We start from the raw sequence: 19,296 nt of genomic DNA, 5'->3' as shown, positions 1-19,296 counted from the left end.
TTGAGGATTTGATTCACTATTTGTGGAGTCAGTTTGAAGATTTGATTCAGCATTTGCGGAGTCAGTTTGAGAATTCGATTCACCATTTGTGGAGTCAGTTTGAGGATTTGATTCACCATTTGCGGAGTCGGTTTGTGGAGTCAGTTTGAGGATTTGATTCACCATTTGCAGAGTCGGTTTGAGAATTTGATTCACCATTTGTGGAGTCAGTTTGAGGATTTGATTCACCATTTGCGGTGTCAGTTTGAGGATTTGATTCACTATTTGTGGAGTCAGTTTGAAGATTTGATTCACCATTTGCGGAGTCAGTTTGAGGATTTGATTCACCATTTGTGGAGTCAGTTTGAGGATTTGATTCACCATTTGCGGAGTCGGTTTGTGGAGTCAGTTTGAGGATTTGATTCACCATTTGCAGAGTCGGTTTGAGAATTTGATTCACCATTTGTGGAGTCAGTTTGAGGATTTGATTCACCATTTGCGGAGTCAGTTTGAGAATTCGATTCACTAATTGCGGAGTCAGTTTGAGGATTTGATTCACTATTTGTGGATTCAGTTTGAAGATTTGATTCACCATTTGCGGAGTCAGTTTGAGGATTTGATTCACCATTTCTGGAGTCAGTTTGAGGATTTGATTCACCATTTGCGGAGTCGGTTTGAGAATTCGATTCACCATTTGTGGAGTCAGTTTGAGGATTTGATTCACTATTTGCGGAGTCAGTTTGGGGATTTGATTCACCATTTGTGGAGTCAGTTTGAGGATTTGATTCACCATTTGCGGAGTCGGTTTGTGGAGTCAGTTTGAGGATTTGATTCACCATTTGCGGAGTCGGTTTGAGAATTCGATTCACCATTTGTGGAGTCAGTTTGAGGATTTGATTCACCATTTGCGGAGTCAGTTTGGGGATTTGATTCACCATTTGTGGAGTCAGTTTGAGGATTTAATTCACCATTTGCGGAGTCGGTTTGTGGAGTCAGTTTGAGGATTTGATTCACCATTTGCAGAGTCGGTTTGAGAATTTGCTTCACCATTTGTGGAGTCAGTTTGAAGATTTGATTCACCATTTGCGGAGTCAGTTTGAGGATTTGATTCACCATTTGCGGAGTCGGTTTGAGAATTCGATTCACCATTTGTGGAGTCAGTTTGAGGATTTGATTCACCATTTGAGGAGTTGGTTTGAGAATTCAATTCACCATTTGTGGAGTCAGTTTGAGGATTTGATTCACCATTTGCGGTGTCAGTTTGAGGAATTGATTCACTATTTGTGGAGTCAGTTTGAAGATTTGATTCACCATTTGCGGAGTCAGTTTGAGGATTTGATTTACCATTTGCGGAGTCAGTTTGAGCATTTGATTCACCATTTGCGGAGTCGGTTTGTGGAGTCAGTTTGAGGATTTGATTCACCATTTGCAGAGTCGGTTTGAGAATTTGATTCACCATTTGTGGAGTCAGTTTGAGGATTTGATTCACCATTTGCGGAGTCGGTTTGAGCATTTGGTTCACCATTTGTGGAGTCAGTTTGAGGATTTGATTCACCTTTTGCGGAGTCGGTTTGTGGAGTCAGTTTGAGGATTTGATTCACCATTTGCAGAGTCGGTTTGAGAATTTGATTCACCATTTGTGGAGTCAGTTTGAGGATTTGATTCACCATTTGAGGAGTCAGTTTGAGGATTTGATTCACCATTTGAGGAGTTGGTTTGAGAATTCAATTCACCATTTGTGGAGTCAGTTTGAAGATTTGATTCACCATTTGCGGAGTCAGTTTGAGGATTTGATTCACTATTTGCGGAGTCAGTTTGAGGATTTGATTCACCATTTGCAGAGTCGGTTTGCGAATTCGATTCACCATTTGTGGAGTCAGTTTGAGGATTTGATTTACCATTTACGGAGTCAGTTTGAGCATTTGATTCACTATTTGTGGAGTCAGTTTGAAGATTTGATTCAACATTTGCGGAGTCAGTTTGAGGATTTGATTCACCATTTGCGGAGTCAGTTTGAAGATTTGATTCACCATTTGCGGAGTCAGTTTGAGGATTTGATTCACCATTTGTGGAGTCAGTTTGAGGATTAGATTCACCATTTGCGGAGTCGGTTTGTGGAGTCAGTTTGAAGATTTGATTCACCATTTGCGGAGTCGGTTTGAGAATTTGATTCACCATTTGTGGAGTCAGTTTGAGGATTTGATTCACCATTTGAGGAGTTGGTTTGAGGATTTGATTTACCATTTGTGGAGTCAGTTTGAGGATTTGATTCACTATTTGTGGAGTCAGTTTGAAGATTTGATTCACCATTTGCGGAGTCAGTTTGAGGATTTGATTCACCATTTGTGGAGTCAGTTTGAGGATTAGATTCACCATTTGCGGAGTCGGTTTGTGGAGTCAGTTTGAGAATTTGATTCACCATTTGTGGAGTCAGTTTGAGGATTTGATTCACCATTTGCGGAGTCGGTTTGAGAATTCAATTCACCATTTGTGGAGTCAGTTTGAGGATTTGATTCACCATTTGTGGAGTCAGTTTGAGGATTTGATTTACCATTTGCGGAGTCAGTTTGAGCATTTGATTCACTATTTGTGGAGTCAGTTTAAGGATTTGATTCACCTTTTGCGGAGTCGGTTTGTGGAGTCAGTTTGAGGATTTGATTCACCATTTGCAGAGTCGGTTTGAGAATTTGATTCACCATTTGTGGAGTCAGTTTGAGGATTTGATTCACCATTTGAGGAGTTGGTTTGAGAATTCAATTCACCATTTGTGGAGTCAGTTTGAGGATTTGATTCACCATTTGCGGTGTCAGTTTGAGGATTTGATTCACTATTTGTGGAGTCAGTTTGAAGATTTGATTCACCATTTGCGGAGTCAGTTTGAGGATTTGATTTACCATTTGCGGAGTCAGTTTGAGCATTTGATTCACCATTTGCGGAGTCGGTTTGTGGAGTCAGTTTGAGGATTTGATTCACCATTTGTGGAGTCAGTTTGAGGATTTGATTCACCATTTGCGGTGTCAGTTTGAGGATTTGATTCAACATTTGTGGAGTCAGTTTGAGGATTTGATTCACCATTTGCGGAGTCGGTTTGAGCATTTGGTTCACCATTTGTGGAGTCAGTTTGAGGATTTGATTCACCATTTGCGGAGTCGGTTTGTGGAGTCAGTTTGAGGATTTGATTTACCATTTGCAGAGTCGGTTTGAGAATTTGATTCACCATTTGTGGAGTCAGTTTGAGGATTTGATTCACCATTTGCGGTGTCAGTTTGAGGATTTGATTCACTATTTGTGGAGTCAGTTTGAAGATTTGATTCACCATTTGCGGAGTCAGTTTGAGAATTCGATTCACCATTTGTGGAGTCAGTTTGAGGATTTGATTCACCATTTGCGGAGTCAGTTTGAGCATTTGATTCACTATTTGTGGAGTCAGTTTGAAGATTTGATTCACCATTTGCGGAGTCAGTTTGAGGATTTGATTCACCATTTCTGGAGTCAGTTTGAGGATTTGATTCACCATTTGCGGAGTCGGTTTGAGAATTCGATTCACCATTTGTGGAGTCAGTTTGAGGATTTGATTCACTATTTGCGGAGTCAGTTTGGGGATTTGATTCACCATTTGTGGAGTCAGTTTGAGGATTTGATTCACCATTTGCGGAGTCGGTTTGTGGAGTCAGTTTGAGGATTTGATTCACCATTTGCGGAGTCGGTTTGAGAATTCGATTCACCATTTGTGGAGTCAGTTTGAGGATTTGATTCACCATTTGCGGAGTCAGTTTGGGGATTTGATTCACCATTTGTGGAGTCAGTTTGAGGATTTGATTCACCATTTGCGGAGTCGGTTTGTGGAGTCAGTTTGAGGATTTGATTCACCATTTGCGGAGTCGGTTTGAGAATTCGATTCACCATTTGTGGAGTCAGTTTGAGGATTTGATTCACCATTTGCGGAGTCAGTTTGGGGATTTGATTCACCATTTGTGGAGTCAGTTTGAGGATTTGATTCACCATTTGCGGAGTCGGTTTGTGGAGTCAGTTTGAGGATTTGATTCACCATTTGCAGAGTCGGTTTGAGAATTTGCTTCACCATTTGTGGAGTCAGTTTGAAGATTTGATTCACCATTTGCGGAGTAAGTTTGAGGATTTGATTCACCATTTGCGGAGTCAGTTTGAGGATTTGATTCACCATTTGCGGAGTCAGTTTGAGGATTTGATTCACCATTTGCGGAGTCGGTTTGAGAATTCGATTTACCATTTGTGGAGTCAGTTTGAGGATTTGATTCACCATTTGAGGAGTTGGTTTGAGAATTCAATTCACCATTTGTGGAGTCAGTTTGAGGATTTGATTCACCATTTGCGGTGTCAGTTTGAGGAATTGATTCACTATTTGTGGAGTCAGTTTGAAGATTTGATTCACCATTTGCGGAGTCAGTTTGAGGATTTGATTTACCATTTGCGGAGTCAGTTTGAGCATTTGATTCACCATTTGCGGAGTCGGTTTGTGGAGTCAGTTTGAGGATTTGATTCACCATTTGCAGAGTCGGTTTGAGAATTTGATTCACCATTTGTGGAGTCAGTTTGAGGATTTGATTCACCATTTGCGGAGTCGGTTTGAGAATTTGATTCACCATTTGTGGAGTCAGTTTGAGGATTTGATTCACCATTTGCGGTGTCAGTTTGAGGTTTTGATTCACCATTTGCGGAGTCAGTTTGAGGATTTGATTCACCATTTGCGGAGTCAGTTTGAGAATTCGATTCACCATTTGTGGAGTCAGTTTGAGGATTTGATTCACCATTTGCGGAGTCAGTTTGAGCATTTGATTCACTATTTGTGGAGTCAGTTTGAAGATTTGATTCACCATTTGCGGAGTCAGTTTGAGGATTTGATTTACCATTTGCGGAGTCAGTTTGAGCATTTGATTCACCATTTGCGGAGTCGGTTTGTGGAGTCAGTTTGAGGATTTGATTCACCATTTGTGGAGTCAGTTTGAGGATTTGATTCACCATTTGCGGTGTCAGTTTGAGGATTTGATTCACCATTTGTGGAGTCAGTTTGAGGATTTGATTCACCATTTGCGGAGTCGGTTTGAGCATTTGGTTCACCATTTGTGGAGTCAGTTTGAGGATTTGATTCACCATTTGCGGAGTCGGTTTGTGGAGTCAGTTTGAGGATTTGATTTACCATTTGCAGAGTCGGTTTGAGAATTTGATTCACCATTTGTGGAGTCAGTTTGAGGATTTGATTCACCATTTGCGGTGTCAGTTTGAGGTTTTGATTCACTATTTGTGGAGTCAGTTTGAAGATTTGATTCACCATTTGCGGAGTCAGTTTGAGAATTCGATTCACCATTTGTGGAGTCAGTTTAAGGATTTGATTCACCATTTGCGGAGTCAGTTTGAGCATTTGATTCACTATTTGTGGAGTCAGTTTGAAGATTTGATTCACCATTTGCGGAGTCAGTTTGAGGATTTGATTCAACATTTGTGGAGTCAGTTTGAGGATTTGATTCACCATTTGTGGAGTCAGTTTGAGGATTTGATTCACCATTTGCGGAGTCAGTTTGAGCATTTGATTCACTATTTGTGGAGTCAGTTTGAAGATTTGATTCACCATTTGCGGAGTCAGTTTGAGGATTTGATTCAACATTTGTGGAGTCAGTTTGAGGATTTGATTCACCATTTGCGGAGTCGGTTTGAGCATTTGGTTCACCATTTGTGGAGTCAGTTTGAGGATTTGATTCACCATTTGCGGAGTCGGTTTGTGGAGTCAGTTTGAGCATTTGATTCACCATTTGCAGAGTCGGTTTGAGAATTTGATTCACCATTTGTGGAGTCAGTTTGAGGATTTGATTCACCATTTGCGGTGTCAGTTTGAGGATTTGATTCACTATTTGTGGAGTCAGTTTGAAGATTTGATTCAGCATTTGCGGAGTCAGTTTGAGAATTCGATTCACCATTTGTGGAGTCAGTTTGAGGATTTGATTCACCATTTGCGGAGTCGGTTTGTGGAGTCAGTTTGAGGATTTGATTCACCATTTGCAGAGTCGGTTTGAGAATTTGATTCACCATTTGTGGAGTCAGTTTGAGGATTTGATTCACCATTTGCGGTGTCAGTTGGAGGATTTGATTCACTATTTGTGGAGTCAGTTTGAAGATTTGATTCACCATTTGCGGAGTCAGTTTGAGGATTTGATTCACCATTTGTGGAGTCAGTTTGAGGATTTGATTCACCATTTGCGGAGTCGGTTTGTGGAGTCAGTTTGAGGATTTGATTCACCATTTGCAGAGTCGGTTTGAGAATTTGATTCACCATTTGTGGAGTCAGTTTGAGGATTTGATTCACCATTTGCGGAGTCAGTTTGAGAATTCGATTCACCAATTGCGAAGTCAGTTTGAGGATTTGATTCACTATTTGTGGAGTCAGTTTGAAGATTTGATTCACCATTTGCGGAGTCAGTTTGAGGATTTGATTCACCATTTGTGGAGTCAGTTTGAGGATTTGATTCACCATTTGCGGAGTCGGTTTGAGAATTCGATTCACCATTTGTGGAGTCAGTTTGAGGATTTGATTCACCATTTGCGGAGTCAGTTTGGGGATTTGATTCACCATTTGTGGAGTCAGTTTGAGGATTTGATTCACCATTTGCGGAGTCGGTTTGTGGAGTCAGTTTGAGGATTTGATTCACCATTTGCAGAGTCGGTTTGAGAATTTGCTTCACCATTTGTGGAGTCAGTTTGAGGATTTGATTCACCATTTGCAGAGTCGGTTTGAGAATTCGATTCACCATTTGTGGAGTCAGTTTGAGGATTTGATTTACCATTTGCGGAGTCAGTTTGAGCATTTGATTCGCTATTTGTGGAGTCAGTTTGAAGATTTGATTCACCATTTGCGGAGTCAGTTTGAGGATTTGATTCACCATTTGTGGAGTCAGTTTGAGGATTAGATTCACCATTTGCGGAGTCGGTTTGTGGAGTCAGTTTGAGGATTTGATTCACCATTTGCAGAGTCGGTTTGAGAATTTGCTTCACCATTTGTGGAGTCGGTTTGTGGAGTCAGTTTGAGAATTCGATTCACCAATTGCGGAGTCAGTTTGAGGATTTGATTCACTATTTGTGGAGTCAGTTTTAAGATTTGATTCACCATTTGCGGAGTCAGTTTGAGGATTTGATTCACCATTTGCGGAGTCAGTTTGAGGATTTGATTCACCATTTGCGGAGTCAGTTTGAGGATTTGATTCACCATTTGCGGAGTCGGTTTGAGAATTCGATTCACCATTTGTGGAGTCAGTTTGAGGATTTGATTCACCATTTGAGGAGTTGGTTTGAGAATTCAATTCACCATTTGTGGAGTCAGTTTGAGGATTTGATTCACCATTTGCGGTGTCAGTTTGAGGATTTGATTCACTATTTGTGGAGTCAGTTTGAAGATTTGATTCACCATTTGCGGAGTCAGTTTGAGGATTTGATTTACCATTTGCGGAGTCAGTTTGAGCATTTGATTCACCATTTGCGGAGTCGGTTTGTGGAGTCAGTTTGAGGATTTGATTCACCATTTGCAGAGTCGGTTTGAGAATTTGATTCACCATTTGTGGAGTCAGTTTGAGGATTTGATTCACCATTTGCGGAGTCGGTTTGAGCATTTGGTTCACCATTTGTGGAGTCAGTTTGAGGATTTGATTCACCTTTTGCGGAGTCGGTTTGTGGAGTCAGTTTGAGGATTTGATTCACCATTTGCAGAGTCGGTTTGAGAATTTGATTCACCATTTGTGGAGTCAGTTTGAGGATTTGATTCACCATTTGAGGAGTCAGTTTGAGGATTTGATTCACCATTTGAGGAGTTGGTTTGAGAATTCAATTCACCATTTGTGGAGTCAGTTTGAAGATTTGATTCACCATTTGCGGAGTCAGTTTGAGGATTTGATTCACTATTTGCGGAGTCAGTTTGAGGATTTGATTCACCATTTGCAGAGTCGGTTTGCGAATTCGATTCACCATTTGTGGAGTCAGTTTGAGGATTTGATTTACCATTTGCGGAGTCAGTTTGAGCATTTGATTCACTATTTGTGGAGTCAGTTTGAAGATTTGATTCAACATTTGCGGAGTCAGTTTGAGGATTTGATTCACCATTTGCGGAGTCAGTTTGAAGATTTGATTCACCATTTGTGGAGTCAGTTTGAGGATTTGATTCACCATTTGCGGAGTCGGTTTTTGGATTTGATTCACCATTTGAGGAGTTGGTTTGAGAATTCAATTCACCATTTGTGGAGTCAGTTTGAGGATTTGATTCACCATTTGTGGAGTCAGTTTGAGGATTTGATTCACCATTTGAGGAGTTGGTTTGAGAATTCAATTCACCATTTGTGGAGTCAGTTTGAGGATTTGATTCACCATTTGCGGTGTCAGTTTGAGGATTTGATTCACTATTTGTGGAGTCAGTTTGAGGATTTGATTCACCATTTGCGGAGTCAGTTTGAGGATTTGATTTGAGGATTTGATTCACCATTTGCGGAGTCAATTTGAGAATTTGATTTATAGTTTGAGCATTTGATTTATCATTTGGGTAGTTGTTTTGAGAGTTTGATTTATTATTTGATCGTTTAGGCATTTGAATTTTCCTTTTTCATTTTCTTAGGAAAAAACTTCAATAGGTTTTTTACAGTCTGTAATTTCTAACTGACATTTATTCATTAGTTATGGCAACCAAAATCCAACGTCTGATGGACGTCATAATTGTAATATCCACACAACGACAAGCTGTAACATCATTAAACGCTGATATTTATTTGATTTTAGGTTGGATGTTGGACATACATCAACCTGATGTTGTGTCCTGACACCTGATTTTTTATTTCTAAACACAATGAAATGACCCCGCAACATTGAGGTACAATGTCAATCTGACGTCATGTTGACTTCCTGTGTCTGCTGGCTTTGTCATATTAGATAAACTATAATAATTTTAATTATACACTTAAAAAAATCTTTGCAGCATAAATTTTTTTGTTTAATCACATGAATTTTTCCAGTCATTTTTAACTTAAATCAGTCAAACTGAATAAGTATTTAAGTTAAGTTGTGTATAACCTAATAAAAATTTGAGTTTAAACCTGATAAAGTAAAAAATAGTTGTCATGATTTTTATCATATTTTTTTTACAGTGTGGCTGATTAGTAATTAGCTGATCAGTAAATAACTGCTATTTCTTTATACTTTACAAAACAAATTGGTCTGAACAAACATGACTGATAACTTGCTGCTGTAGATGGTAAGGATACTGGCCAAACAGAACTTTTTTTTATCGCCAGCACAAAAAATAAAAAAAGAGAGAAATAACCAAATTATCAAAGTCACAGCTTAGATTTAAACTAATTAATCATTAGATCTGATTTGATAGAAACTTAGTTGATTTTCACTGACATTTGGTGAATGGTACTTTCAAATACTTGCAGCCTAATTTTTAGTATGTAATAAATCACAAACATCTTTTCCTGTACAGAGGCCTAAGTGACCACAATATTTTCAGACATGAGAATGTTTCCTGTTCATGAGAAATATTATTCTCTGTCTCAGTCTCAATCTGATGCGGGTATATTTACACTTCGTCTGAGAACTCAAGCAGAAAGTTACGCTATTATTTTGACTAGACTAAGTTTGCTGCAGCGCGAGAAGACAGAGGAAGCGTAGTTTATCTGCATCTGGTTTACCACTGCATGGCTGCTGCTCCCAGCCCGTCTGGTGGAGGCGGCTTTTTTCGCGGCCAGCCAGTCGAATGCTGTAATTGGGAGTGTGGCGGTGGCACAGATCCAACTAGAGGAAACAGTCCATCTCCTCTCTGCATCCCCGCAGTCAGTGAGTCACTCCTGCAACATCTTATGCAAACAGGCTGCTTATGTTTTGCTGGCATATGAGGCCTCTGAGGAAGCAGACTATATGTTTCTGACGCTCACATGGGCCTTTCCTCCCTCTGCTCACTGCTTTTGTTTTAGTTTGGGAGGTGCTCATGCATCGCATAACATGGGAAGAGTTTAATAGCAGGAATAAAAGGCTCAATCTAGAAACAAATTTGCAAGAATATTACAGGTAATATATAATAAATGATGTTGTTTACTCACAGTCACGTCGTTTTCCAAGAAGTTCACTCACCTTTGAAACAAAAAATTAATATATTTTTAGATCAAATCCGAAAGTATTCACCAAAAACTTGGTTTGCTTTAATAAAAACATAAACAATAATAGATCAAAACTGTGAATTTAGTGGTCTAATTCAAGACTTAATCACTTTATATGATGAACAGAATAATTTGTGGATTTTAATAACATACGCAACATTAGACCAAAAAACCTATAAATGTCTTATCTAAAAACAAAAATAGGCATTAATACATCTTTAAGAGACCATTGGTAACCTAAAAAATCAATACAGGTTCCTTGGAAACCTGTGAAACAGATTCTCCTCCTTAACAAAATAGGCATGAAAAATTACAGTTTACTTCAAGGCACAAAGCCATTGTTTAGCCAAAGGTCACTGTTGTGATCTTCATTTACGGTGGACAATGCCAAAAGCACAGGCCAGTAACTCAGAGTATGCAATCATCTCCTCAAGAATGCTGGCTGTAAATGTATGCATAGAAAAATAAAAATATAACACATTATAGTTACCCTGACATTTAATTAAGTATTCATCACACAATAAATCATGAAGAAAATACAAGTGACTTCATGTAAAAAAAATCACAATGCGTGATATGTACAATTTCAAGTTTATAAATCCTAAAAATGATTTTTAAAATGAGCCTATAAATGTGCTTTATGAAAATGATTGCAGATTTTTGTAAAAAAAAAAAAAAAAAAAAAAAAAACATTTTTCCATAAAAGTTCCACTGTCATCTGCAATGGCCATTATTCATTAAGTGTGGAAACGGGCAGGGACAACCATTATTGAAGATAGAAATAGTGCACAACGTGTCACTGTAAAAAGACTTATAAGCAGTAAAGTTCCATTTCAAATTACCTTTTTTGTGATTGTTTGCTCCATATCGTTTCCCAGTACTGGGTTGCAGGGCATCCGTTGTGTAAAACATATGCAGGATAAGTTGGCTTAAGATGATTGAATGAATGCTCGAGATGTTTAGATGAATATTAAATGTTACTACCAATCCAAACTTCACTATTTTCATTTCTGAAGGATGATACATTCGTGAGTTTATTTTGATGTCTGTTACAGTCAAGTTGGAGTTGAATTTAAACTAAATGGAGAAGCTTATGTCATAATTCCACCATATGCACACCAATGTGGAAACATAATGAAGTGGATTTGTGTGCCTTTTTTTTTTTTTTTTGCTGGTTAGCATAGTACTCCCAAATGGAAAATCCCAATATGTTTCTTTCTTGCCACAAAAAAGACAGGAAATAAGAGGGAAAGTACTGGTAATGGGATTGAGAAATTGAATTTGGTCACAAGTGGGATTTAGAATATTTATATTTTATAACTTGCTTCTTTAAAGCTTCTAAAGTTTAAAGAAGCCCACTATGCATTTTATAGTAAGAGTATATACTGTAGTTATATTTAAATAATAACTTACATGAAAATGACATATTAAAATTAAAAATATGTATATATTAAAGTCAGAATTATTAGCCCCCCTTTGATTTTTTTTACTGTTTCCCAAATGATGTTTAACAGAGCAAGAACATTTTCACAGTATGTCTGATAATATTTTTTCTTCTGGAGAAAGTCTTATTTGTTTTGTTTTACCTAGAATAAAAACAGTTTTTTATTTTTAAAAAAATATTTTTAGGTCACAATTATTAGCCCCTTTAAGCTATATTTTTTTCAATAGTCTACAGAACAAACCATCGTTATACATAAACCTAGTTGAGCCTTTAAATGTCACTTTAATGTGTATAGAAGCGTCTTGAAAAACATCTAGTAAAATATTATTTACTATCATCATGGCAAAGATAAAATAAATCAGTTATTAGAAATGATTTATTAAAACTGTTATGTTAGAAATGTGTTGAAAAAAAATCTGCTCTCTGTTAAACAGAAATTGAGGGAAAAAATAAACAGGGGGCTAATAATTCTGACTTCAACTTCTAAAGAGCGCAATAGCATTCAACTGCTTTGCTGCCTAATCCTGTTTGGATTAAAAAAATAAAAATAAACAGATTTTAAGCATTTTCACTGAATTTATAAGATGAATAAAAACTCTTTAACAGCAGGTTGTCCAGATGAAGCTCCTTTAACAACATGCAGTTCCTGCCCCACATTCATCCCCCATTAATCATCCTGTGGTTTCATGAGCATAATGGATAAAGCATTTCCTTAAAGTTGATAACATTAACATAATGAAAAAGCCAGCAAAGAGTCCTGACCTAAACCTGAAATGAATTCTCTGGAATATCACTGGTGACAAAGTTACAGCTTAGAAACCAGTGAACTGTGAAAGAGATTGAAATGGAGAACATGAACAAAGAACACATGTTTTGTAAGAGACAAGTGATGTCCAATGATGTGCTGTAAGAGACCAGTTATGTCTGTGAGAGACTAGTGATGTGCTGTAAGAGACTTGTGAGGTCTGTTAGAGACTAGCGAAGTGCTGTTAGAGACTAGTGAGGTCTGTGAGAGATTAGTGATGTGCTGTAAGAGACTAGTGAGGTCTGTGAGAGATTAGTGATGTCCTGTTAGAGACTAGTGATTGTCCCATGAGAGACTAGTGTTTTTTGTGAGAGACTAGTAATGTCCTGTAAGAGTCCTGTGGCTGCAGATGTACTCTAGTAGTTTATAGAAAGGGCTTGTTCACTTTCTGCTCATTGTGGAGTCCTGTAACTATCTGAAATTTTAGCTGTAGTTTTTATTCATGCTACAATTAATGGTGTTCTCTATTTGGATATAGTCTAAATTGCCATTTGCTCCACTTGTTAAAAATACGATCATATTTCTTGAAGAATGCAAGTCATACTTGCTATAAAACATTTGCCCTTTCGATTGAAAAGCAGGCTGGAGAGTGTGAGGGTGGGGTTGGGGGAGTTTACAAAGGCAAGACCTGAAGAAGAGCGAGGTGTGGCCACGTCTGCGGTACTCTCATCTCCTCCAGGGGAATGTCTGTGGTGCTGTGGCCTCAGCACACGTGGGCCAGAGCGACGAAACAGAGCAGTTTTACACAGTCCAAATCTTCCACCCACCTGGCAGGCCAGTGCTCATAAACAGGACAGTTACACAAACCTGCTCTCAGACTGTACGAGACATAAGTCAGGAGGCTGGCTTAGAAAAAAAACGGGGGGTGAAACACACACAGGCACAACTACTATCAAACACGCTTACTTTGCCAGCAGAGACGACACGGGCAGGAGAGTGGGACACTGCTGAGGGATTTACTTGAGGAAGGGAAAAAGAGAGGAGCCTGGATGGACACACTCTGCAGTCTCAGTGGCCTGGACCCTCTCTGGGTGAGTCTTCTGTAATGAAATCAAATCCTTCATTTCAATACAGCCAATTCAAACATTAGATTTAGTCATTTAGTCATCAGTTTTCACTATTTGTGGACTGTTATTCCTGGAGTTGATCACTGGTTCTGGATATTTGTGGGGAATTATGTATTTTTGATCCAATGATTCATTGGCTAAGATTTAAAACAGCACAGAATGCAAAAGTTTAATCATATTAAACCTTTCATTCACACATAAACATAAGCAAAAAGATTATTTACATGCTTTAAACTTAAGTATGTCAGTATGTCACTGTGTTTACATTCAAACTAGGCGCACTGCAATCGGCAGGAGTTCAATGCATGTAACTGTACTTTAACCCATATTTTAAACAATGATTACAGATTGCATGTACATGTACATGTACATGTACATTGCATGTGTTGAAATTCAGGAAAAAGAAAAGATAAATGATGTTCTGCTGCAGTGTTGTGTAATGCACAAGGCTAACAAGGCATAATCAGGTGTAATGATATTGGTGTGGTGACATCATCAGGGTACACTATGGTTCTCCACTGTGCATTCATGATGCAATATTTACCATTTCACAATGATGATAAAGCAGATGATGATGTTCAATCAATAAGTAACTGACCACATTTAATAGCATTTCAAAATGCAAGAGTTGCAGTACAGCTAACAAACAAGGTAATGTCTCGGAAAACAACCATAAAATGAAAGAAAAATGAATTTTGACAGAATTGCAGTTGAAGTCAGAATTATTAGCCCCCCTTTGATTTGTTTTCTTTTTTAAAATTTTTCCAAATGCTGTTTAACAGAGTAAGGAAATTTTCACAGAAATATTTGATAATGTTTATTTCTTCTGGAGAAAGTCTTATTTGTATTATTTTAGCTAAAATAAAAGCAGATTAAATAAAAAAATTAAGTAAAAATTATTAGCTTTTTTTAATAGTCTACAGAACAAACCATCGTTACACAATAACTTGCCTAATTACTCTAACCTGCCTAGTTAACCTAATTTACCTAGTTACGCCTTTAAATGTCACTTTAAGCTGTGTAGAAGTGTCTTGAAAAATATCTAGTAAAACATTATTTATTGTCAACATGACAAAGATAAAAGAAATCAGTTATAACAGGTGAGTTATTAAAACGTTTATGTTTTAAAATGTTTTGAAAAAATCTACTGCATCAAAGCAGTTAGTAAATCAGCATACAATCATCGGTCACACTTTACAATAAGGTTCATTAGTTAATGTAAATAATGCATTTAATAACATGAACAAACAATGAACAATACATCTACTACTGTATTTGTTCATGTTAGCTAACGTTAGTTAATGAAAATACAGTAGTTCATTATTAGTTAATGTTAACTCATGGTGCATTAACTAATGTTAACAAGAATGGACTTGGATGTTAATAATGCATTAGTAAATGTTCAGTTATGATTAATAAATGCTGTACATGTGTTGTTCATGATTAGTTCATGTTAGTAAACGCATTAACTAATGAACCTTATTGTAAAGTGTTACCCTATCATCTCAAAAACATTGCAAGAATCATCAACTGTACATCAATATACACAGTTCTCATTTATTTCTGATATGTTTCAATTACTATTAGTAAGATTTCTTAGGAATATCGCTAGGGTACGTTATTATCTTTACTAAAACTGATATATTTACACATACATGCTTTATGCCGGCTCACTCATACTACCATCAATGAGAGATATTGCTACATGCAATATGGCAGAAAAACGTTGTGCCTTACAAATAATTAAGCACATGGCTCTACACAACTGATGATTTATTAAAATTATTAAACAACTAACGTAATGTAATGTAATTTAATGTGTATTTATATAGCGCATTTATTGTGTATGGCCATACACCCAAAGCGCTTCACAATCATGAGGGGGGTCTCTCCACAACACCACCAGTGTGCAGCATCCAATTGGACCACTGGACAACGGCGCCAGTGTGCTCACCACACACCAGCTATTGGTGGAGTGGAAAGACAGTGATAGAGCCAATTCGGTGGAAAGGGATGATTAGGAGGCCATGATCGCAAGGGCCGATAGAGGGATTTTGGCCATGAAACCGGGGTTACACCGCTGCTCTTTCACGAGAAGTGCCATGGGATTTTGAATGACCCGAGTCAGGACCTCGGTTTAACGTCTCATCAGAAAGACGGCGCCCACTGACAGTGTAGTGTCCCCTTCACTTTTACTGGGGCATTAGGACTCACAGAGACCACAGGTTAAGCGCCCCCTGCAGGCCTTACTAACACCACTTCCAACAGCAACCTAGTGTTCCCTAATGGTCTCCTATCCAGGTACTGACCAGGCTCAGCCCAGCTTAGCTTCAGTGAGTAACCGGTCTTGGGCAGCAGGGTGATAAACTAATATTTATCTGACAGGCCACATCAGAGTTGCTGATTTAAAATATGTTATTTAAACGCAAGCATGAAAAGCCGTTTTTATTTTTCCCCAATCAAGTAGATTGGAAATTGCAAAATAGGGCAACAAGACATAAGTTGATGTCTATGATGTTTCCAAGTGTACGATTTCTGGTATTTAATTATTAACCTTCCACTGATATTTGAATACACCTATTTTTATCTTGCATAACCCAAAAATTTATATTTGATAACCTAAGAAAACTGATACCATGCCATTAATAGGCTTGATAACATTTGAAAATGTAAGTCTTAGTGACAAAATAGGAATTACTAAGGAAATGTAAGAATTGAAGAAGGTCAAGGTCATGACAGCAGTGGTCTGACTAATGTAACTCTGTCTGTCCTGATTCTACATAATCTGTTTGAGTCTTTTTATTAAGCGCTTAAAATCGACTTACTGAATATGGCTGGCAATATATATTGTTAAAGTAGCTTCTCAGATTCCAAAATAAATGACTGGAGACTTCTAAATTACAAACCATGCTTACACATTTCCTCTGAATAAATCCAAACATCGGTGGTGTCATTTTTAAACCGTTATATGTGCTGACCGGCAGTCTGAACTCCTACACTCTCAGGAAGGGTACACACAGTGCTCTGAATCACTTCCTGAGACTTTGGTTGCCATTGGGTTTAGACCAGTGCAAACAGTCTTAGAGGTTGCAAGATGGGTAGAGGTGGGTGTCTTTAAGGTCCATTGAACTCCCTGTGGAAAACTGTGACTGTGTGGTGCACTGCCACGTGAATAAGGATATCTTTCCCTTCCTAAACCAAGGCCACAGTACAACCTCACAAAAACGAGGACGTATCCTCTCCAAAACAATAATGTAACCTAGCCAAATATCTTATCTCAAATCTGCAGTAAGTGTAGGGATTTCACTTTTAGGGTAGATCATTCAAAATAAAAAAAATCTGTCATCATTTTGCTATGTTTAATTTCTATCAGTTCCTTCCTTTTCACCTTCCTCTCTTTCAGCAGAATTCAAACTAGTATTTCCAGCATGGGAGAAAAGTGCACTAACAAGGAGGCTAAAATCGTCTCTAACATCAGTTGCAATTGTTCTTCTTGAGACCAGTTGATTGAGACTTACTTGCACAGGTCTAATTAGATGGCCTCTTTTACAATCACGCCTTAAACCTTGTTCCCATTCAGGTCACAGAACCAATGAAACCCCTTCATATTGCACATCTATATCCAAGCAAGCAGGATTCAAACCAGGGTTTTTGGCACAGGAAACTGTGCTAACAAGAATGCTAAAGATTGAAGCCTTTGCTATTGAGATCAGGAAAGTGAAGTTTATTAATATAATAACACTATCTCTGGACTCTGTTATACTGATATTCCAAAAAATAATAATAATAATAAAACAAATCTGAGTCACAGCACGAGTGTTTCTTCTAAATATATGCACCCCACATAAGTAATATTTTTTAACAAGGTTTGCAGCATGAAAGATTAGCATGCTAACAAAGGCCACAGCATCTGGTATCAGTTGCTGGTGTTCTTTGTGTAGCCAGAAGTGATTCTCACACAGCTCCTACAAGATCCTAACACTTGCCCCTAAACCTGCCTCTCTATTGGGTCACACACCAACAAAACCTGTCCCATTCTCCTCAGATTTAACTAATGATGCCAAGAGAATGAGGTTTACTGACAGTGCTCCAACAAGATTGCCTCTGTTAGACTTCTCCCAAAAGCTTACTCCTAGTTGGGTCACGACAACAATTAAACTCTTGCTGTTCTTCTCATTCACTCAACGTAGGATTTCAACCAGTGTTACTGGAATGGGATTCAAGTCAAGTCAGAATTATTTCTGCAGGACTAGTTATAATGTCAATCGTGTTAAAGCCATTCTCATAGATGAACAGAAAACAAAAGAATAAAAAGCCATACTGATATCAGGCAGGCAATAGAGTAGTTGTCGAGTGCTAGTGTACAGACAGGCATCATAAGAGGTCACTAAAATCTACAGCCCTTAGTTGAGGCCAAGAGAGCAAGGTTTACTCACAAAGCCTCTACCTGTTGGCCACTTTTACATTAAAGGTGAACTGAGGGTTACATTTGTCAAATTTCTCACAAAACAATGTTGTATGAATCACAAGACTTTAAATGAAGTATGTTAATTGTATGGACTACTTTCAGGATTTTAATATAATGTCAAACTTATATAATGATAAACAAATGTTTTAATTTATTTTAAGAAAAATAATGTTCATATATATCTTAAAAAAATAGGAAAATGGCTGTACTACAGTACGCTGATGTGCTTGGTGCTCATGGCCTTTCTCATGGTGTATATGGGGTTTACATTGTGGCTTGCCAAAGGTGACATCTTATATACTGCCATACCACAAGACTCCTTCCAACCAGCATGCAGTATTCATCAGAGTGGTGCCATTGCCGAAATAACCACAGCATAAAACACAGCCAAATAAGTTCTCGTCAGTCCAGTGGAAGTTTGAAAGAAAAAAACAGAGCAGCTCTACAGCTGCGTTTGGACATCAGCCTACTTTCCAAGATGGAAGGGCCAGAAATAACTGAAAAGATACAGTGTGAATTACTTGATGTCAGACTGGAAAGAGCCTGTGAAATTCACCTAAGAAAGACTTGGCAATGATTTTAAGCCTGGTAACACTGTGTTTGATGCAATCGAAATCCAGAGAGCATCATTTCGCCCTGTATCAAAGCCTGTTTGCTTTCAATTGTGAAATACATTTGCATTTATTTTAAATGTAGACTTTCAGACTATCAAACACTGGGAACACTCTTCAATTTATCACTCAGCAGTGTGCACAAAGTGTTATTCAGCGTCAATATTTGTGCGCACTATGTACTTTGGAAAGTACATAGTTGTTGTCGCCAATACTACTAGAAAGAATTAAAATGTATCTACAAATGTTTCTTTTGAGTATAATGCTGTGGAAATGTTATATAAAGAAGCTAAACAATCTGTCAAGCTAAAATGAGGTTAATACATTGGCTTGTTGCAGATTAAAAAAAAATACATTCATATTTTTTCAAATATGTCAAATATGTTGATGCCTGCAAAAGGTGTGAATTCCTAATAACTGAAGGACAAGTCAGGTCACTGCCTCAAGTTTCAATCTTCTTTCTTTGATGTGAAGAGGTTTTTATCCTGTCATGACTTGTGATAACAACCAGGGTGAATCCTGCTGCATTCATCATGAACTCACTTGGCAAGCAAAGCTATATTTTAAAGCACTGAAAAACAGAGAAGATTTATTATTTGAGTATCACCTTTTACCTCTGTGCAACTTCACACTATTTAGCTGTTAAAACTTTAGAAGCATAACAAGCACAAATGACACAGAGGCTTTTGGACTGAACCATCACAGGGGAACATCACTGAACATCCATTTAACTATGAGTGCAATACAAGTTATAAAACA

General features: G+C 37.9%; 1 protein-coding gene across 2 annotated transcripts in view; it reads left to right on the top strand.

Annotated features, from left to right (window-relative positions):
• The first annotated feature begins 12,970 nt into the window (after window positions 1-12,970).
• LOC137487238 (multidrug resistance-associated protein 1-like) overlaps window positions 12,971-19,296 on the top strand; it is a 35,230-nt gene continuing 28,904 nt past the window's right edge. For both annotated transcript variants that reach the window (XM_073944759.1, XM_073944758.1), the window contains exon 1: window positions 12,971-13,422. In XM_073944759.1, the coding sequence (XP_073800860.1) occupies window positions 13,381-13,422 (42 nt within the window). In that variant the 5' untranslated portion in view covers window positions 12,971-13,380. The remainder of the gene's footprint in view (window positions 13,423-19,296) is intronic.

Source organism: Danio rerio, chromosome 3, assembly GCF_049306965.1.
Source record: "Danio rerio strain Tuebingen ecotype United States chromosome 3, GRCz12tu, whole genome shotgun sequence".
NCBI lineage: Eukaryota > Metazoa > Chordata > Actinopteri > Cypriniformes > Danionidae > Danio > Danio rerio.
Note: the sequence above shows the minus strand (reverse complement) of the source record. Positions and strands in the feature narration are given on the sequence as shown.